At 38.8% G+C, this 25,493-nt stretch overlaps 2 protein-coding genes across 6 annotated transcripts in view; one reads left to right on the forward strand and one right to left on the reverse strand.

Annotated features, from left to right (window-relative positions):
• Positions 1–450: 450 nt before the first annotated feature.
• On the forward strand, positions 451–23,079 carry AP4S1 (adaptor related protein complex 4 subunit sigma 1). The gene is made up of 7 exons (XM_050898436.1): positions 451–508; positions 5,378–5,537; positions 7,303–7,503; positions 8,944–9,030; positions 10,140–10,208; positions 13,372–13,383; positions 22,309–23,079. Exons 3-7 carry the CDS (start codon positions 7,366–7,368, stop codon positions 22,435–22,437), a joined length of 435 nt encoding a protein of 144 aa, XP_050754393.1. The 5' UTR covers positions 451–508; positions 5,378–5,537; positions 7,303–7,365; the 3' UTR covers positions 22,438–23,079.
• Positions 23,080–24,386: 1,307 nt separating this feature from the next.
• Positions 24,387–25,493, reverse strand: part of HECTD1 (HECT domain E3 ubiquitin protein ligase 1) — a 64,096-nt gene continuing 62,989 nt past the window's right edge. For all 5 annotated transcript variants that reach the window (XM_050898399.1, XM_050898398.1, XM_050898401.1 and 2 more), the window contains one exon: positions 24,387–25,332. In XM_050898399.1, the coding sequence (XP_050754356.1) occupies positions 25,195–25,332 (138 nt within the window). In that variant the 3' untranslated portion in view covers positions 24,387–25,194. The remainder of the gene's footprint in view (positions 25,333–25,493) is intronic.

Raw genomic sequence — 25,493 nt, forward strand, 5'->3', positions numbered from 1 at the left:
AGCGGGCCGGGGCCGGGAGCCCCCTCCCGGGGTTGAGGTAGCGGCACACCGCCCAGGGGACGGCCGTGGGGCAGCTGCCGCTGCCGCTGCCCGTCTCCGTCTCGGCTGTGCTGCCCCCGCCCGCCCCGGGGCAACCCGCCATCGGCAGCCGCTGCCGTGAGGAGGGGGGGAGGCCCGGCCCCCGGTGGGACGGTGTCGGGGCTGGCGGTCCCGGGCCCGGCCGCCGCGGGGGACCGCGGCCGGGCGGTTTCCGTCCGCTCTGAAGTGAAAAGCGGAAGCGGTGGCGTTACGCTGAGGCGGCGGAGGTTTGGTTCGCCGGCGCCGCGGCAGCTCCGCGCCTCGGGAGTGTCAACCGCCCTCGGGAGAGTCCGCGGGACTGCCGCCGGGCCTGGGCCTGGGCCTGGGCCTGGGCCTGGGCCTGGGCCTGGGCCTGCTTCCTAGACCGGCGTGCAAACAGCACAGCGGGAGTTAAAACGCTTAAGTCTCTAAAACTCGGCCCGGTTTAATGGTACGCTGAATTTGCCCCGCAAGGAGATGGTTTTAGAATAGATTTCTTACATTTATGGTATGTCTCTGGAAGTTGGCTAATCTTTTTTTAAATGAATGGTCATCTTCATGGTATCTGAATGGTAAGGCATATGTGTAATGTATTCCCTCCTTGATGAGAAGGGAAAGCGCACAATGTTTGCTATTCTAAAGTCTTTTCCACCTGAGGAAGGTTTTGCAAGAAATTACTGGTTTATTTTGTCTGGCTCAGTTTTATCTGTGATGGCAATGCTGTGTTTGATGCTGTAGTTTGGATATGGTGAAATTATCTCAGTTGCAAAATACTGCTCTGAAAGGCAATATTTACAAATTATCATCACATCCTATTTGACATGATCTATAGGTCACCCATTGTAAGTAAGGTAGGAGTTTGGTTTTGCTTCTCTTCAAAATATTTACATGCTGTACTCATTCAGTAAAAAAAATTGATAGCTTCCTAAACAGGGCTTATTCTTGACAGAGCTGGAATTCTGTTAATTACTGAAAAAATAAATGCCGCTTGTCGCACTACTGGTGTTTCCTTTCTCTACTAATCTCTCCTCAGGTGTGTATTGATATTTCAGTTGGTTTATCTAGTCCTTCCTTTCTTCTCCATTAAATCATTTCCTACTAAAATTTCATCCTACAGTCTTCCTGATTCCATACAGATTAGCCAATCTAAATCCAACTTCTTTCCACCTCAGCTGATTTTTTTCATTGTCTACTGACAGTATCAAATCATTACTAAAAATTAGGACTTACCTCATAACCCGTTTAGCCTTTTGTTTAGCTCCAATCTTACGGGACATTCCTCATTCCTGAGTATATGGGAGTTACTGCAATTTAATTCCGTTACTATATTCAGCCAGCATTTTGACAACTCAACAGCAAAGGAAAACTTTTTTACTCTTTCCTTCCTCCCTGACTTCCCTAGATTAATAAGCTTGCTTTTTTAAAATCCCTGATCCTGAAATTCAACACAGTATTTTATTTTAAAGCCACATAGACATAGTTGTTTCATCTTTGGATGAATTATAATGTGTGCAATAATAAGATCTAGAATACAAAAATTACTATTACTGATAAATATTACTAACACTGCACGTGGTTTTTATTAAAGCCTTGTCCATGGTCAGAATAAAAACAGGAGGAGCAAGGGTATCGATTATATGAGCGGTCTTCATTTACTACATACCTCTGTACAATAAATTCAGAGCCAGGAAGCTCAACAGAAATATATGTATATCTGAAAAATACCTGTTCCCACGCTGTCACCTGCTTGTGCCTCTACCATTTAGCCATTTTTTTTCTTTTCGTTAATGGTTTAGTTCCAGTTTAACCCATTTTGTTCTACATTTAGTACACACATAAAGTGCCATTAGACCTCTGCATGCAGAAAACCAACTTGTTTAGAGTTGGACAGTCCAGTAAATTATTTGCTTATACTTGTATCTAACATTTATTTTTAATTCTTGGTGAAGCAGTTCTGTAAAAACGTAGTCATGCATTTCTTGTTTGCTAGATTTGATCTTTTATTTACATTTTAGCTGAGAGCCCTAGAATGTTGCAAAACATTGTTATAGCGCAATAACTAAAATGCTTCTACATCTGTGGACATTGACTAGAGTGGTTTTAGCTTGAGAGAGACACGTCTAATTTGAATGATTACTGCAAGACATCTCAAACTCAGGTTGTGTTTCTTTTTTTATAATTTATGTGTTTGAGTATGTATAACTTGGTGAAATCTTTGACAAAATAAATTAATGTCGAGTGCTTGTATCCACTGAAGGAGTAATTAAAATTATGTTTAAAGTATGTTTTATATTACTGCATGTAGAATCTGCTGGGTTGGCCACGCTGGAGACTAAAGACCTTTTTATCCGCAGAACAAGTATTGCAGGCTTTGCCTCTCTAAGAGGTCTGAACCAGTATCTGAAAAGACAGCATTTAGGGGTGTGACTCGCAAACAGGGACAACTTACTTTGAGGTGTCTCATGCGGTTATGCAGCCTACAGAGCTGACATGTCCTGGAAGCAGTTCCTGAACCATCATGGTTTCTGTTACAGCATTTTGAAGCAAACCAGGCAGGTCTCTTGAAATACAAAGGTGGAGTTACCTGTACAGGCGGGGCGGATGAGCCTGCTTGGGGACAGTAAAATCAAGAAGCATCTCTCTTCAAGAGCCGGGGTCCTTAGTCTTCTGCGTATGTGCTGGTTTAGAAGGAGTTAAAGCCATTATATTGTAAGTCATCAACGACTACGTACTCCCATCAGTCTACCAGTGTGAGTCACACAAGCCAATCATGATACCAGTTTTCTCTCATAGATATTTATCTGCGAGAGATACTTTAATGAGGGTGAGATCTAGCACAGTGTGACAGCGCATATTTAAATCACAGTAGTTAGACTGTATGTCATTTGTGTGCATGCCAAATTATCCTTACAGAAGAAATATTTTGTAAAGGAAATAAAGGAGACTGCTACTCAGTTGCTCCGGAAGGTAATTTCTTTTGAAGGAAAGTTTGCACTTTGAAGACTTTTTACATCTTCCCCAAGTGATACCTTCTGAGGTTTTTGTTTCTAGGGAGTCTTCATTCTGTCATAGTTTCGTAGGTGTTTTGTAGATCAAGTATGCACGAAGCATATACCATAGGCTGTTCTGGACAAAATTTCTAATGCATGGTTGACTGTGATGGGGAGAGCTGGACTTGACAGTCCATCAGGATCTCGATAGTCCCTTCCAGTCTTCTGTTCCTAAGCGCATTTGTGATGCAGATAGTTGTCCAGTGACCTGGAATGAGAGAGCCTATTCATTTCTGACAAACAGCCTTCAGATAGTAATGTCTTTTCATTACTAAAATGAACAAAATAATGGCAGAGATGCGAAAGGCTTGCATCTTGTCACCAGTTCCCTTAAACCATTTGATTCTTTGTGCATAAAAGCATCCTAATTTGTGTGTATGTGCATGGATGCACGCAGGCATGTGTGTGAGAATGCACAGAAAAGCATGTAAGAGTTGTATCAGAAGAAATGGAGCTATCTTCGTAAGTAGAGTACTGATTATTGATCATAAAAGGTAGCTTCTCGAATACATGGAACTCGAAAGAATGGGAGTTTCTCTACCCATCAACATGCACAGATATGCTTTTTGTTTGTTTATTGTACTTCACAGGTTTCTTTACATCTTATATATGCAAAACTAATATTAACATGTTGTCTGTATCTGAAAGCCAAGATGAAAGGAGAAGAAATAAACTTCATTTGTTAGAAACAAAACTCAGTAATTTCCTTTTTTTGCCTAAATTGTGGAAGCAAATGGTTTTATTTCTACAAGTGATTTTTTTCAAAGTTATTTTTAAAGGAGATAAAAAAGCCCTTAAGATATTTTTAACACTGGTGTTATTCTCAAAGTCAGATTCCACAGCTATGCTTGCATGCTTTTTGTAAATTTTTAAAAAATTATTATTTGTACATGTAAATTTATTCCAGTGTTTCTGCACAAAACTGTGTGCTTGTGCTGCCATTTATATGAGCAAAATTTCTGGCTAAAATTTTGGAAGCTATCTTTGGGGCTGGTGGGAAAATACAGAAATGACTAGTGATACTAGTGGACCTCTTTCCTACAGATGTTAGTTGCCTGTTCTAATACTGTGAATAATGATTATCTCATAAATTACAGATAACATGTTTGAATACTACTATGGTTCTACCTCCGTTACAACACAATTTTTTTTTTTTATATCTATTCTGGATAAGAGCATTTGTGAGGATTAAAAAAAAAAATTTGGTCTGAAGTATTTTCATATGTAAAACAATCCAGGCCATTCATAAGAATACACGCAGATACAACGGTCATAACATCAGAAGGGGATTAACCATGTAGAAAGATCAGGTTAATAAAGGAATAATTAGGATTAGGGGCCAATCCTGCAATAGGATCCATACGTATCAATTCTTCATGTATTTTTCGTGTTATATATTGCTTAACAGTAACTCAAAGTACAACAGCTCTGTCAGTGCTCCTGGGGTAGTTTTACTGTCCTCCTGTTCTCAGGTCCCACTTGAATATCTGCAGACAAGTTAAGCCTTAGGTTTTTAATCTTCTAGGGTGGATTTGTGCAACTTGCTGATTTCTGAGAACAGGACTTACGCTTCTGAGTACCATTTATGACTAAATTATTTGAATAGCTTGGAAACAACTTGTTCAAAACAGAGGACTATTAATTCGTGCTTCAGCACCACCAAACGCAAAGATGAAGCATAAGACTAAGAAGAAAAAAGAAAAGCTGTCTATGTCGCTGTCATTATCTGTTTAGCTTGGACAGGTGTGTTTTGCAGTTGGTAGGAACAACGTGCATAGCTTTTGGTCTCCCGTGTCTGAGCTTGCTATTTTTTTTCATTAAAACATGGGCAGCATTTCTTAGGTTGTTACTCGTTCAGACCACAACCCTTTTTTAAGTAGCTTTAAAGCTTCAGTTTTCTTTTGCTTGTGAGGTTGGCCCTTGTTTAGAGTGCCTCATTCTGAGCTGGAAGGAGTCGTTCATCCTTATCCTTACTTCTTGGAAGGTTTCTATCAAAAAATGACTAAGTCATCTCACTGTTTTACCTTTCTTTATGCCTCAAAATATTAAGACATCTCTTCTTATTGCAACTCTAACTTCAAGCAGCAATACAAAATAGAACGGGGGAAAAAAAAAGAGCCACATATTAAACGCAGAAAAGATTGTCTAGATGGTACTCTTCCATTTAGTCATAAATGTCAGCCTAAGCTGCCATCCGACAGTGAAGATCCCATCATACATTTCCATATGGGCCCTTTTTTGTCTTAATTACCTGGTTCATTCTTTCTCAGAGACCAACTTGTGCTAGTTCAGAAGCCCGGGGTGCAGCGGACAAGCTGTGTGCACCACCGCAGCAGCACTGACCAGCGTCCACGACTCTTCTGTCAGAGCGAATCAACAAAAGCGCACTCCTGTTCTGTACGTGAAGAGACTTCACCGCGCCTGGCGGAGGTGAGAAAGCTCTGAGACTGTCACGATTCCAAACAGATTCTCTTGTCCTGAGGACCGAACCTGGACTCCTATTCCCTGGAGGTGTCAGTTAAGAAATGAATTCTCAGTATCAAGTCTAATTAGTGAAGATATATTTGGTATAGAAATCTGAACTTCTTTGTATATGGAGTAAACCAGAGTACACTGAGGAAAACGGGATCGCTTTCTTGAGATCCAAGTGATGATAATAGAGGTGGCTTTTCTTTCAGAAAATAATTAGGTGACCAATATGAATCAGAAGTAAGCAATAATTAATGTCAGCACAATATATTGAGATTTTTTGTGTCACTGTCACGAAAGATTTAGATGTTATCACCCATGAATGATATATAGCCAGTTTATTGAAGTTGCTAATAATATGAGGCAGCACCTATGCAGCTTGCCTTGCTATAAAAAATCAGCATATGTTTAAATATCTATGAGGTTGCTGTCTCAGAGACCTATTTTGGTTTTTGTATTTTTTCCCCTTTTGCTTTTCTGCATTAAGATACACTGTTTTTACACAAAGAGCTACACTGTATTGTTCTGTGGATTCCTGATACGTTTTTTTCAGCTTGGACTTTCTCACAGGAGCTGTGAGACCTTAGGAGAGAATATTTGCACCAGGCAAGGAGTAACTCTTCAGAACTGGAGTAAAGAAATAGCTTTTGTGGTAGTTGCTGTATTTCCAGTGCATAAACCTCAAGAGCATTTGGGCCAATAAATCTGTGATCCAAATAGAGAGTCAGATGGAAAACATTACAGTAACTGTTTTCTGGCATTAAAGAAAATAACCCAGAACTTCTATTTCAAATAATTACATCTGCAGCTTACCTTTTTTTTGCATGCTTTTTAAAACATGAAAGATTTCAGTTGTTTAGCAAGCAGATTCTGATATATGCTGTGCTCTTTAATAGCCTTTTTCATTGTACATTGCATGTGGCATATTTATATTCTACAACTATATTTCAGTGGTGTTGTGTAGACTAATATTTATTTAGATTGCAACTAAGCTGTTTTGAGTAATTAACATGAACAGGTTTCTCCTTAGCTATCAAAGACCCACACTTAGTTTTCATTAAGTGCAGAATCTACCTTTCGCGTCAGTGTGGGAAATTATATGTGAGAAAACAGATTTGAGCAGCTCCTGGTCCGGCTCAAGATGTGTGCTGATACTGCTGATACCCAGATATTTAGGAGGCTCTCATTCTGTGTTAAAGAAATGTGTTGTGGCCCATGCATTTCCCTTTGTCCTCTCTCCCTTCAATCTGATATCAGGATGGTATGAATGAAATTGTTAAATACAAGTCAGAAAAAAACCCCAAATAAATGCTCATAGGCCAATTTTGCTCTCATGAGTTGTGTTAATCTTATGTTTTGGTATTGGGCAAATTTCTGATAATGTTCTCAAACCAGTTAGCATGTGGGAAGAAAATGGTGACTAGATTTATGATTTTGAAGAAGTAATTGTTTACTCCTCCAATTCCCCAAATCCTACAAAGAAATTAAATTGCCTGATAATGTGAAAGCTGTTTATTAGATAGTTTCTGATTATTTGTGTGGGAAAAAAATGGAGTTTTACTCATGGGATGCATGCAAAAGATTAGAGATTTTTTTCCTATATTCTATGTTTTGGCAATAAACTCAGTCTTAAATATATGCGGATCTGGGCTGGCTAGCTTTTAGGAAGTCTTTTATAACTCATAACTTGTATGTATACTACTTTCTTTCCCCCCCCGCCTCACAGAAATACTCCTCTTGATTCCTGCACCCCATATTTAAACCTACTGCTGAGATCAACAAAAAAGAAATGATAAAATTTTTTCTTATGGTAAACAAACAAGGTCAAACAAGGCTGTCTAGGTATTACGAGCATGTAGAAATTAAAAAACGGACAATGCTGGAAGCTGAAGTAATCAAAAACTGTCTCTCCCGTTCAAAGGATCAGGTAAGTTTTGTAGTTTTTCCCCTAGCCATTTTATTTTATCAACATCTCATATCTTTCATGTCAATAATTCTGAAAACACATCAGTTTCCATTGCAAGTCATTGTTTCATTTGTACTCATGAAGAAAAAGATTATGTTTCTAGATTATGGGTTTGGCCAGTTGAACTGTTATTCTGCATTGAATAAGTAAGTTTTTCTGAGGCTTACAGATATTTTTGAGTTTTGTGTATCACTGTCATCAAGATTCCTCCTGTTTGTTTGAAGAAGCTCAGAAGTCCAGGAAGAATTTATTTTATCCTGTTATTGCTTGTCTGGTAGAGATCGATAGAAAGATATTACTGCTGCTTTGCCGGAAGGTAGTAGGGATAGTACTGACAGCTCCAAGTTTAAACAAAAAACTTAGGAGAGAGGATTCCAGATCATGCAAAGACTATCTAAAACACAGGGGTTTTTGTAAACACAAATTTTTAGGCCTCTGTATTAGGCATTTTTATTCAAAAAAAGTGTTCACACTTTCTGCAAGAAAGTCAGAAAACTCAGAAGTTGGAAAATTTCTTAGATGAAAGTTGAGATTTTTATGGCTCACTTAATTGAGCCATTGGTTCTTTAAGAAAAGTACCAAACTTAGCAAGCACATTGACTTGCATTGGAGGAGAAATCTGTGACTTGGACTGTGAGTGGAGTTTTTTGGTTTGTGTTCTGAAGTCAGCTTCTTTATTTTTCATTAATTACATGTGTTCTTGAACAGTGATCCTCACATATTTCATTCTAGAAAACCTCAGAAAAGATAGCAGTTCTTGTAAAGTACCTTAGTCCACAGACTTGACAGTGCCTAAAGAAATTAACCTCCTCCATACTGCTCTTACAAGAGCATCTCCAAACAGAAACTTCACCAAAAGAACTAAGGGTATGCTGCCATTTCAAGGACTGAGCAAAATGATACTTAAAAAAAAGGAGGCATCTTGTAAAGCAGTGTATAACAGCACCATCTGCTGGCTCCTGTCTTATTGTGAAAGATGTGAATTCCCCCCCTGGGTCTGGAAGTCTAATACTCTTAATTTTTATATAAAAATATCGATCATTTTTTTTTAATATGAAAATGACCTTCAGGTTATCTCTTTTGGAGGTGCTTCCAAATGAAAATTTAGGGGAAGTATTGACTGCCTTATAACCCCAAACAAGTCACTTCAGTTCTGTATGTTCCATTTTTTCCATTTAAAAAGTGGTAGCATGTTTTCTGCCAGCAGATGAAAAGTTTTGTGTAATAGTTACCCTACTAAATTTCTTTCAAGTCAAAATTGTTTGGTGGATCTTGGGAAATCCATTGTTCTTTGTGGGCCTTACGAACATGAAAGCTTAGGCTCTTTAAGCACTCTGTGCTTAATACTGTCGTATGCTTAAATGGCAACTACTGTATTTGACTTGTTTTGCTTCTGCCTAGTGCTCTTTCATTGAGTATAAGGACTTTAAGCTGGTATACCGACAGTATGCAGCCCTTTTTGTAGTCGTTGGAATCAATGAGACAGAGGTAAGAAATTATATACCCTCTTGAAATGAAAGCTTGTAGTGATTATCATGGACAGGAGCTCAAGTCTTCTTCCAGTATGGAATTTTGCAATAGCAATTAGAGAATTTCAAGGAGCCATTGCAAAAAAACGTATTTTTATTTCTGTGAAATAAAGAGAGGTATAAAAGAAAATGTGGTATGTTGACTGCAGTCTATAGCAGTAGACCAAACTGTTATCGTGAGGCAGTTTTCCTGAGCCTTGTACGGATTCTGCTTTCTAAATTTGTGTTTGATTAAACATAAATTTATGTGGGGTGGGGTTTCTCAACAAATGGTAGCATTACAGCCAGATCAACTGTCTCATCTGTGGTGAGACAGATCCCAACTGCCCACTGTTTTTAACCTTCTTGGCCAAAGAAAAAATTCCCATACTGTCAGCTAGAAAGATGCCAATTTATTATATTTTAAGAAAAAGGGAAAAAAGGTATCTGCAAATTGACAAGTACTGTTATTTCATGCATTCAGGCTGAGCCTGCAAGGCTTTAGTGTTTACATTTCCTGGTTCTCAGAAATTAATTCAAAGCTTACTATTGGAGACCTTAACAGGGTGGTGTGGAAGGTAGCTGCTGACTACCACAGTGTCTTCAAGCCAGGGTTCTAATGGCCTGCAATTTGGGGCAAGTTCTTTTGGCTTTGCTACAAAAATCGCCCATCCGTACTGCTGCAGCATAGCCTGGCTCTGTGCTGCAGCTGGCCGGTGTGACTTCAGCATGGGTAGGCCTAGCCTAGTTAGCTGTACCTGTCTATGTATCTAACCTGGGTGATGGTGGAACAAAGGACGCAATGGGATGGCCGCAGCCCAGGCTGGAGACAAATCCATTGGGTACTGCAGTGCTTACTTGTGCGGCTGGCCTGAAGCTTCTGCCGCTGAGCTCTCCCCTGCTCTCGGTACCTCCGCTGGGTAACCACACCTCCGCTTGCTATGGTGGCCTGAGCTTGTGCACTTTATTGTAGGTCTTATTATATTTTCTAGTTGCTTTTCATACACCACAAACTGAAATAACACAAAGAATACTATTACGTTTTCTAGCTATTCACTTAATATTCGCTTGTTTTTAATTTAATTTCAGAATGAGATGGCAGTGTATGAACTAATTCATAATTTTGTGGAAGTTTTGGACAAATACTTCAGCAGAGTGGTGAGTGAGACATTGAATCTACTATGAAATATTTCTTTTTCAAAGCTTTAGTGAATATGTCATTTCAGGGAATAAATCAAAGGAGAAATTTTTTTTTTTTCATACTCATTTAGAATTTTGAATACTTCAGCATGAATATTACCACTGTAAAAAAAAAAAGGGGGAAGAAAAAAAAAAGAGAGGAAAAAAAAGCAGTATTAGTTGATTTTTCAGACAAGTACAAGTATACATGGGTTATATATCATCAGACAGGGAATACCAGAAATACTTCTGTTAGAAAAGCATGTTTTTATATGCGTATACTCAGGGGTTTCATTGGGTCATCTACTCTTAAATTAGCCACTGGCATTTTATACATTTTAAAGAAATAAAGAGGTTTTTCTTTACAGTTCTTTTTTGCAGTTCTTAGCATTACATGCCCCAAATGAACTTGAATCATGACAAAGATGGTGTAAGCATTAAGCAGGGAGCTGACATCACTCTCACCGAACAAGATCAGAGGGATGGAGCAAATGAAACCTCAAAAACCAGTCCATACTTGTGCTCCCCATATTGTCGTCATGCAACAGTGGATATCTGATAAAACAGCTATTATATAGATAGTCATTTCGTTAAGGATTCAACGTCAGACGTGGCTCCAGTTAAAATGACACTACTCCTTTTGGTGGGAGATTTTTTTGTTTGCTTGTTTTTACAAAGTTTGAAAATGCAGCATTATAATCCTGGTTACAACATGTGCTATTTAATACAGGGTTTGTAATAATCTTGTTATAAACAAATTTGCCTGAAATCATACTTCGGCACAATTTCAGTTTATCTATGCTGAAATGTGTTGGATATCCCTCTCAGAAAAGAGGACTGGATAGAGTTTCCTCTGTAGTCCATGTGCTTGAGGGTATTACGTTGGTAATTATACATACAAGAGATCAGTATGCAGGTTCTGGAACTGGTTTCCCAGTCCTGCTACCACAGCAGACGTGGCAGAGCTCCCTCTGTCAATTCAAGGACATGCTTGAAAAAGTCATCTGCACCCTTCACTATTTAGATGCCTGGCAAATGTTTTAGGCTATTATCTCAACTAACGTCACACCAGCCTGTTGAAACTGCTGGTACTAAGTATATCACTTTCTGACTGTACTAAGTTCAGAATTTGCCTCTTAAAATTGTTATGATTGCAGTCCCAACCTAAGCAGTGATAACCAGGAATAGAATTTGATCCCGGCAGTACAGGAATGGACAATAAAATTTAGTCACATCTTATTTATTTAATTGAGCGAATAGTTGCCAACCACTTCTCAAGTTTTATTTTCTTTACTTGAGGCAGAGCAAAAATACATGTAGTTCTTACACATATAAATGTAGTATATAAAATTCCTTGACCACATATATAACCCAACCACTGATAGTTGTCAGAAATTTGCTGAGTTCATCATACCAGAGTTTTTTGTATTTTCCATAGCATTTCAGGTTTGAAACTAAGGGAACTGAAAAGGGTGGTGGTTAAAGAAATCTCATGCCATTCTGTGGTTCTATTTTTAATAGCATATAACACGATAAATGGCAGAGCACTGAAGAAGAGGGCTATAATTCTAGCTGGGGTTTCTGACAGAAACCACAGAGCAAGAAAGTATAAGTCTGTACTATTATGGATTAATGTTTAGGATTTGCAGAATTTTAGCAGAATCCCAAATTATCATGACGACAACGGAGACAGAACTCTGGGAAAGGAAAGAACATCTGTCCTGCTCCAGAAGGACATTTTGTCATCTATTATTTTTAGGCTTGTGAGCTTTAAACATTCTCACATACTCTATTTTTATCTATTGGAGTTTACAGAGCTTGACTTCAGATATCAGAACAAACATTAACAGAATTAGGGGGAAAGCTTTCTAAGTTCCTTGTGAGATAATTCCCCTTCGCTTTTATATGGCTACCCAGGGAAAACACTGCATGCTGTTCAGAATACATATTCCAATGTTTTCAACTACTTTTTAATGCTGAGGAAACTTAAACTGATCAGGCTCTTAAAATACAATTTTTGTGATGCATAAAAAATTTCTAATTGAAGAATAGCAGAGTCACTCAGCAGAGGCCTGTAGACTAGAACTAGTCCAGTTCAGAGCATCTTTAGACGATAGAAGTAGTAGCAATTTTACCAGTGGGAACTCTGCCTAAAACCAGGGTTAGACTGTGAATGGAAACCATGTTAGCAAACTAAATTCCCTTGGTAGCAGATAAAGATTCCCTCTTTCAGCAGAGACTGGGGAAGCTTCATCCCAGCTGTGCAAGATCTTAACTGCTGAGGCTGTGATTAATTGTTTCTAAATTTAGACGTTTAACTGAGGCACCTAAGTTAGAAGTTTGGTCATCCTAAGCTCCCATTACTGGCAGTGGAGACTGATGAGTATCTCGAGAAAGTGAGTCATGCCTCAAGTGTGCCGGGGCAACTGTTGAAGATACCCATCTCTTCTGTTGACTGCAGAGAGATCACAAGGGCTTCTAACTCAGACATTTCGGTTAAATGAATAAAACGACTTGGGGTAAATCCAGGCCAAGCCTAGAAAGGAAATGATGACTATGTGAAGAATTATGTTGCTGGGGCTGGAGAATAGTTAGAACTGCTGAGAGTCCAAAGCTTGGAGTTGCCTTCCCTCTCCTAATACATCCAGCCACAGCTACCACAGCCATGGGCATATACAATGTCTAGATTTTGCTGTTGAAATGATCTGCAGCAACATTTTTAACTGTGTTTTTATATAAATTGTAAACTTGGCATTAACATCCCGTTTTTGCAGAAGGAGGAAGAGAGAATATAAGGCTGGAGTTGCCATGATTAGAGATGCTGGTTTTCCACCCACTCATTCAGATGGCACTGTGTATATTCAAAATGTTACTCATGGGTGACCTCAGTGAGGTTTTTCTAAGTAAAAATTTCAGAACATTAGCTTTTGTTACAGAGGCAGGTAACACATCAAAGGCAAAGCAGTGTTGCAGGAAAGAGCATGTAATTGTACAGTCCAGAACAGAAATCTGAATCGCCCTAAAATTTTGTATCATTATTTTGAAGACTTTCTTTATCCCCTAAAGGGATGTGTAATGTTTAATGACTATGAGATGAGAGATCAAACTGTAACTAATGGTCACCTCTCTCTTTTCCTTGCAGAGTGAATTAGATGTATCCTTTTCAGTATCAGAAATCCATTTGTCTATCTCTTTTTGGTGTATGTGCCAGTTCATACTGTCTTCATAGCACTGACTGTCAAACAGTCAAGACAATGCAGAGATTTCACAGATTTTGCACTTACAGTAAGTAGCACCATTTTGGCACCTTTGTGAAAGCATGGCTGATGTTCATGAGGGTCACCTGTGTAAATCCTCAGTCATTAAGATAAGCCTGGTACCACTGAAAGTAAGACAGGGAGAGCTTGCTTAGAGAGAACTAAGTACCATTAACACATAGACATGAAAAGTTATAGTCACGGGGGAACTTTCAGGCTTAACTAATTACTTCAGGGTTTTACTTTTTTCTTTAAGTTTACAGTAAAATAGATATTGAAATGACTGCAGTAATAAGAACTGAATGTTACAGCTGTGTCTTGAGCCAAATAGCAGTAGCATCATTGTAAGATTAGGTTTGCACTTTGATCTTGCTTCATGAAAGTCTAGGTGAGTTTTACTTTCTGTATCAATGGAAAGAGAGAAGGGCCTGGGAGGAGAAAATTTAGGAAACCAGGCGTTGCCACAGAAGATACCTTTTTCTTTTCCTGCCCCTCCCCTTACACAGCTGTATTTTCCTGTGTATGATTTGCAGGGTATTAACTAAAATATAATTAAGAAAATGAACTAAACCCAAATACAAACAAATACTAAAATACAGTCCTGAACAGTTAAACACAAATAGCAAGTAAATAAAATACAGTACAGAATTCAAAGAAAATTAAACCAGGAGAATGTAGCGCAAACAGTCTTCCTCCTCAGTTCTTCCAGTCCCGCTGCCTGCTCACTCTACTCCAGCAATCCTTATGCCTATGTTTGTTGTTGGTTAAATGCAGATCTACTGATACAAAAAGTTTCAATTATACACCTGAAAAACAGTTGCCACCCTGGAATCAAATACTGTAATTTAGTTTATTTACCTTATTTAAGAATTAGTACGTATGAAGAACATAGAAAAATTCTGTAATTTTTCTTGTAATTGTTCTTCTTTACTAAAAAAAAGGAAAGAATTAATTTTACTTTTGTAAATATTTGAATGCTCGCTACATGCTGGAACTCTGTCTCATTTACTGAACTTACATATATATGTGTATATATATGTATGTGTATATATACTGTCTGTATTTCCTTCCTGAAATTCACAAAATGCTGTGGTATTAATATAACACTCCTAAATTCACTTATATTATAAAAGAGCAATAATGAAATTTCAGCATGAAGGGACTCTTAAGGTCTCTTGAGTGATTGTATAACTGCATTTTTTGTATTCAGTTATTATAGTTAAAGATTAGAACTATGTGTACTTGTGTATGAGCTTTGCAGAATTAGAGACTAACCTGACCTATTCAGTAATTATACATAAAAATAGTCCCCTATGTTTCCATATGGTGTACTTTGAGTCTGCAATTACCTGATTCTTTTTATCTGAGATTGTTTGGAGTACTGATGATTCTAACTTCTGCCTGCCTCTGGTCATCGTTTTCATACCGAGAGGAATTTCTTGTAGTTACGTACTTAGTTACTACCAGTAGTCCATTTAATAGCTGAGAAAGGCTGCTGCATATCCAGCAAGCTTCTGCATACAGTGCTAGTCTGCATTGTTTAGAGAAGTTGTTGCATTATATGCCAACACTAATGTTTGCAACGGGTGCAATAGGGTGTCTGAATGATTCCTGTAGAAATTCATCTTCTACATGGGTGTCATCTGCATGAGGGTGTGAATATAAATATTTGGAAATTAGGAGTGTACATTACTATCTTAATTGATAATACTGGAAATAATATTGGAAAAGCTCATGTCTGATATGTCTCTCCTCAACACGTATGACATATGAATGATGTACGTAAGTGTTCCATTCAGAAATGCACTTTTCTACATTATACCTTTCAGGAACAATTTTAAAATAAAACATTTTACTTCTATATATGTACAAAATAATTCTCCCATTTAGGAAGAAGAGCTTTTCATAAGTTGAGAGGATACCTAAAATAATTGAAATGAAGTGAGATACCCTCAACATTAAACGTAAAGCAGAGGTGTAACAATGAAGAAGTAGGTTGTTCAGGATTGTATTTATTTTTCACAACAGCTTGAATAGCAGGCCTGGAAGAACAATACAAGATCTGGACTACAAGTGTCTTAGATGTTAATGGAGTGCAAGCAATAATCCATCAATATGCCTTTTCTTAGTGTGTAAGATAATATCCCCTACCTGGGATTAAACCATTTCCTTTGCCAAATAGTCTTACGCTAACTCTTATATTCAGTACAGTTAGCTTGGATGCAAAATATCTGATGGAGAAAGTACTGTCTGAAGGTCTGTAACAGTGAACACCAAGTAGTATTTACAGAATCTTTGTATATGGAGTATCTGGTGGGAGACTGTCACAATTTTCTGTCTCTGCGCAATTACTTTTGTGTACAGATCCATAGGAAGTTTATTTCAAAAGTGCTAGTGACTATGCTATATAGAAAGTAGTGTTTACTAACATGAAAAAAATAGTAGGAAATCACATGAAATCAAAAACCATGAAAAACAGATCATATTCATTAAAGGCTATTCACCCATGCACAGAGCAAACCCCAGTTAAATCTGAAGGCTGAGACCATCACGCAGTTGAAATGTTCCTGGAGCCCACGCTAAGCCTGCGACACGTGCACTGCTTCTTCACGCTTCCCCAGCCGCAGTGCATTACCCCAGTATTCCTGGCAACTATTCCAGTATTCCTAATGTGGGACTCCAGCTGTCATTTAGGTCCAAACACCCGAATTCACCCGGGGCACCTGCATCGTAGCTTGCATCATGGCCTGAGTCTGGAGTCAGCTGTCAGGAAGGGCATCTTGGGCACAAGGCAGAGACTGGGTCCAATCTGAATCCTGCCCAACAGGATTCATACATAATATTTATATGTATGTATGACATAGGTGTGTGTGATGCTAAACAATGCATGAACAATTGCAAAATTGTTCCTCTCATGCATACTGCAAAAATGAACGCTGATTAGCTACTAGCCAATTAAGTAACTAATTTAACTCTGTAGTAGCCATGGTTTTTACAGAAGCTTTTATGTGTGAATTGTAAAGCATTTAGCCATTATATGATGTCTACTTTCATTCTGAGAGTCAGTCACATACTTAAGGGTACCTACGACAGGATGACATAACATTTCTAAAGTTCTTTGGTTTGTTTTTAAAATATCTGTAACTAGTGTTGGGCCAGTTGAATGAACAAGTACTGAAATTGTCTTAGGGGTGTTGCTTTCTAATGTGTTAATAGCACTAGATGAGCCTCACTTCTGTGTATGAAATAAGTAGGTGGGATTTTCTGTAGCTCTAAAACTCCATCTTGGATGGTGTAGGAGCTACTTTCTTGGTGTGATGGTGACAAAGAGACTGTAAAAACGCAAGTGTTACCGCAGCAGCTTTGTAGGGAACGATATGCTGGTAAGCATGAGAGTTTCTAAAATTACAAAAAGTTGACTTCTTTTCTATTGTTTGAACTGGTGAAGCAAAGCTTACTTGAAGACATATTATTAACTTACAGAAGAAACAGATACTTACGTTCCCCTTGTGGGAGGGGAAGGGGAAGACAGGGTGCTCTAGGACCAAGCATTTGAAGAATGTTGTCTTGATCCAAAAAAAACATTACATTCCATTGCAACTAGCTGCTGCTGCTCCTAGGATAGATAAAACACTTTGATACAGGGAATGCTTCATGTGAATCAACTGTATTCTTCAGTCCCCCGTGGAGTAACACTTCCAGAATACAGTGCATTTAACTAGTAAGAAAATTGAATTATGAATTTATTCTGAGAATTTATAAGGATACACTTCAGTTTGTACTGTAAAATAAGTGGATGAAATGGAAACCTATCAGGATTAGCTTAAAAGTGTTCTAGAATATCACAGAACTTGAAGGCACCATTTGTCTCATTTAATGTCAGCATAGTCGTCTGAGGAAGAAATGGTCAGAAAGCATTAAATGGGTTTCAGTGCCTAAAATTTGCCTGCCATTAGATAGGCTAAAAGTTACTTAAAGCAATTGTTAGCAAAGATTAAGTTGGAATGTGGGACTCGCAATTAAAAAAAGAAGCAACTCCAACTAATCTTTAGTTGAAGATTAATGTCCAGGATGGAAATCAAAGTTTTGTAATGCTGTATATTCAGTAGCAAGCCACCTGCCCCCTAAGTACCCGTGCTGTAATCTACAAAGCTTTTGTTTGTGCTCCCGGGTGTGTTACCTGATCACAAGGTGTTGGCTGCACTTTATCATCTCTTAAGCCTGGACACACCCTTAATTACTTGCCTGAAAAATCCTGAGAGATCTTAAAATGTCTCTATATGAAGAAGTTATTTATCACATGCAAGTCCTAAATGTGCCTTTTTCCTTTCCTCCCTTCCTCCTTCCCCTCTCCCTCGCTTAACTATCTGTCTATATAATGTTTTGGGGAAGGACATACAAGACTGTCTCACATTTACCTCCTCTTAGTATGTATGTGCCATAAAAACTCTTTGTCATAGTAAAAAGTACCATTAATGTCTTTAATAAGGGCAGCATAACACTTGGACACCAATTGTAGTAGGTGCCATTTACTTCTACTGCTAGGTATGCAGCCACAGCAGCATTGACTGAAATCTGTAAACCAATGACAGTAAGGGCTCACCTTTTGCCTAGGCTGACAACTTCAGAGTATTTCCTAGCTGGGTGCTCTGAAAACTTTTATTACAGACTTTTATCTACAGATGCAGAGATTAATACATGTTTTCTTCTGCATACTTGTTGTAAAATTCCTGTTAGCCTCTGCATGGATCTAGTGAAAGTCCCTTAATCCTCTTTTGTGGGCAGCCAGGATTCTTACTGGAAGCAGGACCTTAAATGACAGCTCGGGGTGGAGCACATGGCAGCGCACACGCCGAACATAGCTTTTTCCTGTTGCCAGTTGCTCAAACTGGTTTGCTTTGCTGCTTTTCAGCTGGGTGTGGTTCTATGACTTCAGGACTTTAAACCCTGAAATTTGGGGTCACTTGCCAAAGAAGTGACAGGTGGGGAGGATGAGCCTTGCTGAGGATCAGATACACGTATCCCTCACTGGGCAGGGCATCCAGACGTGAATGGCTAAGCAGCGTGTGTATGACAAGATGTAACCGTACAGCAGAGTCATGAGACTTACAGGGAAGGGAAAAAGCCAAGGTTGCTCCCTGTGCAGTCTGACTGTGTGCCAAGAACAGCATGGTAAGGGGATGTGGGAAGGGAACTGGAAAAGGAAGCCAGGGTGTTAGGTTGAGGGTAAAGAATGCTTTGGGACCTTCCAAAATCAGGATGATAGATCTTTCCAGAGTGGTATTAGTATCCCCATGCAAACTGCAGGTGAAATCACTGGTTCTGGAACGATGACTGTGAGATTAACAGGTTACAGATGGACAGAAATCATACCACTGTTTTCTGTACTGGAGTAGGCCAGTTTTGAAATAACCTGGAATGGCCCTGCAGGGGAATTGACATCTCATTTAACCATACTGGGTTTGAGTGGAACAGCTGCAAGATACTTACTGGTGTGGGTGCAGTTTTCCTTTGACATGGTATCAGCTCTTTAGGAAATGCAGCAGGGGAAAAAGCAGTGCTAAGTGCTTTTTAAATGTTTTCTTAAACAAGGTGATGCAGAAAAATAAGGTGTGAGTGGCAAGTTGCTGCATCATCACTGATCCTGGTTGATCCAGTCCTCTGGGCTTTAGATCCCTGGGACTCTCAAAGGAAGAGGAAGGCCTGGAGAGACGGGAGCTCTTGCTCCACTGTGAATCAGTGGTAGAGTGTAAAAATTAAAAGCCAAGAGGAGTTGGCTTTATCATTTGTTGAAACCTGAATGGAATGTTACCCAACTTTGTTAACAGATCCTCTTGCTCTGTGTAGAGCAGTGCCAGAGGTGAACTAAGCAGCAGTAGAACAGCTGTCTTCCTAAAAATTCTCACATTACCAGAATAAAGAAATCCTAACTTCTCAGATTAAAATATCTGTGTAAAGACTGATTTACTTGGAAAGTATACCATAGGAAGAAATTTGTCTCGAGTCTTTAATCTGCCAAGCAAAGTAAAACAACTACCTTTGTCTTTGGAACCACAGAAACTGAGATTGTTGAAGTTTTAAGGACAGTACTGCTCCTCAGTATTGAATGGCACGAGTCTGATTTTTAGAAGCAATTTAGGCCTACAGGCAGACTCAGGAAGAAGTCTGGTATTTAAAATACAACTTCGAATTAAATGACGTGGTTAAGCTTAGGCCAGCAAACTAGAAGCTATCTGATAAACCATGGACATACCCAAGATCCTGTTGATGGCTATAATTTCTCTTCCTCACATAATAGTAACTAGTAGTAAAGTTATTTGGGGGTCTGAATTCTGCTACTACACATACCTAGACATGCAGTGGTCTTGGTCAAGCAGAATACATTTGTTGGAGCAGCGATACAATTGCTTACCCTTCTGCACAAGTATACGGTAGCACTGAGTTCAGCCCAGAGCACTCACGGCAATTTGAAACGGCAGAGGAAGGTGACAGCCTACTAGCTGTAGTCTCATCAACTTTACCATACAGGTTCATCCTACAGTTCAGCTGGAACAAGTTCAAGCTTCTACTTTTCATCTCTTAGAAGGGTGGTCACACACAAGGCTGACATGAGATACTCTGTGCCCCTCTTCTTGCTTTAATGTGTGCAGCAGAAGCAATCACCAAAACAGGGACAAAACCTTAAACTTCTCTCATTGCTGGGCTAGACTGTCATACTCAAGAACTTTTACAGACAGCAGGAGAACCTTAAGTAGAAGGCAGCAGGCATAGCTGCTACCAACTCAGTTAAGCTTGCCCACAGAGAAAGGTGGGTTTGGAATTCCCGAGGCTGAGAACAGGCTCAGCCGCCGTCCTCTACAGGTTTCAAGCAGGCAGCATTTCTACTGTGACATTTTAAAAGAAACTGAGCCAGTCATCATCACCTGAAGTAATGACTTGGGCTTCTGAATCTGAGAGAAAGGATCATGGGAATGCAGAGCGGGATTTTTCTGAGTCCTGGCTTCAGCCCTGGTTCTCCAGAACCTGTGAATTGTTTCATGGGTCTGGCTTTCACCACTCATTGCAGGGAAAATAAGGCACCTAACTCAGATTAAGGAATTCCCTTCTCAAAGCCAAGTGCTAAAAAACTAGGCATGGAGATGTTCAATGTTACTTAACTTAAATCCATTTCTTGAATTCAGACTTGAGACTGTTCACTTCCATGAGCTCGTGTCGTTGCAGCTCTGGTGGTTTAAGGTGTTGTCTCCCCACCACTTGCATTTACCACCTAGGAGGAACAAATATATACAAGTATGTGGCTCCTCAGCTGTTGTCATATACAGTTCAGTACTCCTCCCACTGTTCCTGCTCTTTGACAGAGCAGTAGGGCAGCCTGCTGTCGTTAGATCCACTAGAACTCATGAGACAGAGCAAACCTTTTAAAAGCCTGAGTCATGTTCAAAAAATGAGACTTAAGCTTTATCATGCTGAGCAGAGGAAAATGTTGATGCCTTCAAAAACCTGGTTCTTGCAACTCCACTGATTAGAATGGAAGTCCACTAACATAAATACAAGGACTAGAGCAAAACCAGGCTGTCTTCCTGAGCTCAAACCGTAGCATCAAAAATAGCGTAATGGGCAGAGAAGGCACTCAAGAGACTCCTATCAAAGTTGGAAAAAAGTATTGAAAGATGTATTTAGAAGTTACTGTAAACTATCTTGCTAGCTCCACTGCAGTAGTCCGCAAGACACAGGCAAGAACTAGAAGGAGCAAAATTAAGGCAAAGCTGATCTGTTGAGCACAGGGAAGAACACATTTAAAGAGCAGCAGCAGGTGGAGGGCAAGGCAGATGAAGGGTTACTCACGCCTCTGCATATGTATATGCGTGTCAGTCAGGCGTAACAGATGTACCCAGCAGGCTTTTTTGCTATGCCTATTTCCGTTTCAGGTTCTGGTGATAAATGGCAACGTAAGAGTCTTTTTTTCACTAAGTAACCCTTTGCAGTTGTTCAGTGGATGCACAAAACACTAATGTCTACAGAAGAACGCCTGCCGCTTAATAGCAGAGTAAGGCCTGCCGTCTTTTTTTTTTTTTTTTTTTTTTTTTTTTTTTTTTTGAGACAGATGCTGTTAGATAATGTTAAGGAAAGACAGACATGGTTATGGACAAATTTCATGTATCACAACAGTACAAATTCATATTGTTTCAGATTATTTTCCTTTAGGTGAACATTAGAGATTATAAATATCTTTTAGAAAGTATTTAAAATATGAACCATTTATTTACTTTTGCTCTTTATGATATTTATTACTAAATCAATGACTCAACTTTACATATCAGCATATTCCTCTTAAGCTATTTTCAAGTAGATCAAATAGTGTTAGTAACTTAGGGTAAGGAAAATTTGAGAATCAAATTTTAAGAATTTGACTCACTTCTCTAAGAAGAAATGCAGAATATTTGCATCTTCATATTCAAGGTTGTTGTCCCTTGGCAACATTTTATATTCAAGCAATACGTGGTACTCAGGCAGACAGTAAAATTAGCCACCTACATCTAAGTTCAAGTTTACCTTGCTTTTACTACTATGTGGTAATCTTCCAGGATGGGATACTGCTGGGGCTTCAGCTTCTCTACTACGAACTTTTGACAACTCTGTGGTCAGAAAAAAGTGTCAGTTGAACTGCTTCCCTAGATCTATTAAAATAAACAGCCAAATAAACTAGAATAAATTAAGAAATACCTGTTTTTGTAAACTTTGATTAAAGACTAAGGTGCCTGAGATTTTGTCTGAATTATCTTCATGTTGTTCAAAAGATACTTAACTTGAAATGTTTCTAGATCATGTTCAATTTGGACAGAGTGCACATCATTTTGGATGAAATGGTGCTAAATGGTTGCATTGTGGAAACAAACAGGAACAGAATTCTTGCCCCTCTGTTTGTGCTTGACAAAGTGGCAGAAAGTTAGGAAAACGCAAGACTGCCTACAGCATTTTACAAAGGATGGTGAAACCATCAAGAGCATACCGACAGCAGTTTTCTGATGTCGTAAGACCAACTCATACAATATTCAGTTAGTTGGAAAATATTTCCTGTTTCTCCTACACCCTACCTACCTAATGGAAAGATACAGCTAAACATAAAGTGGAACCTTCAATTTCAGATGCAGCTTTATTGACCCAGCAGAAATCTTTCTAGAACATTCAACATTTTTTAAAACTGACTGAGGATAAAGTAATGGAAACTTACACATGACCGTCTAGGTATCGCTTTGAATTACATAGCATTGTGCCAGACCTAGGAGAAGACAGAAAACATGGAAATATAAATTCAAACTGAGCTTCAGTGCTTCCTTTAAGCACCAACTTGATTTTTTTTATTTTCATACAAATGTACTGTAAATTAAAGTTCTGTAATTTTTATGACCACTTTTAAACTAGATTCATCCTTCAAAAAGCTGGTTTCACTCCCTTTTCCATGTAAGTCATAGTTACAAAAGAAATGTAAATAACAGAAGTATAGATGCGTTTAGTATTCCTGCATACTGTGTAAGTTGTAACTAGAAGTATTTAGCACTTAAATATTATAACATTAATAAAAGATAATTAAAATAAAAAGTTTGATCATCTTTTATCATGTTGGCTTCATAAATTACAAAAAATCTTTCCTATTTTGGCACACCAGTGTATTTTGTTTCTCTTGTATATTCTAGCCATGCATCATGATTAAAACGTTTACAAAGATGAGTAACAAAAGCTATGCAAGTTTCTCAGTACCAGCTAGGTACCAAATCAAATCTTCCATCTCGAGTAGGAGGATGTAGCTATGCTAACTTGTATTCACAGGCACACAACATGCTGATTCATACCTGTATACTACATTGTCAGTCACTGAAGAGTTCGCAATCTGAGCTTACTTTCACTTACCTTTCTAGAATTAAGGTATCTGGCTCCTTCTTCATAACCTCCACACCAACACTAGGCATAACTTGATACTGAAAGAGCATATACTGTGTGAGCTTTATGTGTGAAAGCACGTAACGGTCACATCTAAATTGCACCTAGAAACCAGGGTCTGAGGAGCAGAGAGTGAAGTGGTGTGTGGGAGAATAGTCCACATAGCTTTAAAATAACACATTCAGCACAGCAAGTTGACATTGGATCTGGAGCAGATACTTGTACACAAGGTTTATGCAACTGTTTTGTTGAAGCACAATAGTTACCGGGGGGGGGGGGGGGGGGAGGGGGGAGATTCCCCTTCAATTTTGCGTTGGGGAAAATTTCAAAGATGATGCCTGTGAAGTCCTATGAATAATGCTATGAAAAGAAATCTGGCATCAACCTGATTTATATGTGCGAGGCAGAACCTTTTGGCAAGCCCTCCCTCAGCAGTGGCCCAGAAAAGATTGTTACCAAAGAGAACTGGCACAGAACAAAACTCGCCACACAGATTCAACTAAAATAATAATTTTTCTTTTCTGGTATCAGGTACTTAAATATCTTTAAAGACATACTAGCATCTCGCTTTGTCTTACTGTAAGCCACTTTTTACTGATAAATACCTCACCACATGCTGAAACCAAGACAGGTACTCCATCTCAAGTGAAGCTGAATCAGCTCCATCATCTGACCTAGTTTTTATTCCAATGTCATGAAGAACTATAACCTCAGGTCACATGGGCCCACTGAAGAGCACCAAAAACTGCCACATGCAGTGTTATCACTGCCAGACTAGTTCTTAAAAAGTTGCACTGGGTAATTTTGAAAAGATCTGAGCACAGAGATGAGTTCCTGAGATCAATTACTGCCATGTAGTTCTTTTAAACCTAGAAAAAAGTATGGCACATTGTTCAGAACATGTACAGAGATTTAACAACATAAAAAGTATTAATGAAGTATTCAGAGGAGACTGTTTTATATGTTGCAAACATTTTAATGATTACTTTTGAGCTTACACATTGGGTGTTTTTTTTAAACTTCAAACTGCAACAAGTTAAATAAATGTTTATAATATACAAAGAAAATACAACCAAAAGTAAAACTTGCTTTAAGTGTGCCTTGCACTAGGAACCAGTGTTTTTTAATAGCTTTATTGTTGAGCTGCACAAACACACTTAAGGATTTGATCTTTATAGCAGGGCATTTGAGAAATCAAAATATATTCCCACTTGAAAGGAGGAAAAAAAAAAAAGGTTGTGCATGATTATATGCAAAAACCCACTAAAATACTCCAATAGTGCAGGCACCATTAAAAAAGAAAAAGCTGGAGATGCCCTTTAACTCTAAGTTTTAAGGAAGCAAGTTTCTGACCAGTTAGCTTAAAGCCAGCAAAACAAGGATCAGTGATGGCAACTGTAGTGTACAAGGTATTAAATGACAAACTTTACACAAATACAGTTAGAAATTTTTATCAGTGAACACTGAAAATCTGATGATCTGTTCTGTGGAACAGTCAAACAGAACCACCTTAATTTCCAGTTGTGCAAGCCCTTGAAGCATTACACAGTGTTCTGTGCCAATTTCTTGCTGGCTGTGTAGTTACAAGGATTTATTTTGTCGTTAGCAGCTAACAAACTTATTCCACATGTTCCTAAAGCCTCACAGGTGAAAAAAAAGGCAAGTCTCATCAGAGCACAGCGTGGAGATCATATTTTTTGCACACAAACACAAGAGGCTTCGCTAGTATCAAAAAACACTTTCTCATGTCCCATATTGCAGTCAGCGGCTCAGTTGAGATGGAAGCCTTTCTCCATCGTAGCAGCTAGCAGACGCTCTCTCATAATCTCCTCAGAAGAATACTCAGGCAACTTTAGGTAATGCACACATGTATTCACAGATGGATAACTTGCATCTGTAGCATCAACCTGAGAAAAAGAACATTTTTTACTGCAGTTGTTCACAGCACTCGATATTGAAGTTAATAAGGTCCTCTAATTCATGGCATTTACTGCATACATAACACCAGTTGTCAAGAAACAGTAGCATCAGGAAAGCTACAGACCAACTTACATTTACTTCATATGTA

This window comes from Gymnogyps californianus, chromosome 5, assembly GCF_018139145.2.
Source record: "Gymnogyps californianus isolate 813 chromosome 5, ASM1813914v2, whole genome shotgun sequence".
In the NCBI taxonomy this organism is placed as follows: Eukaryota; Metazoa; Chordata; class Aves; order Accipitriformes; family Cathartidae; genus Gymnogyps; species Gymnogyps californianus.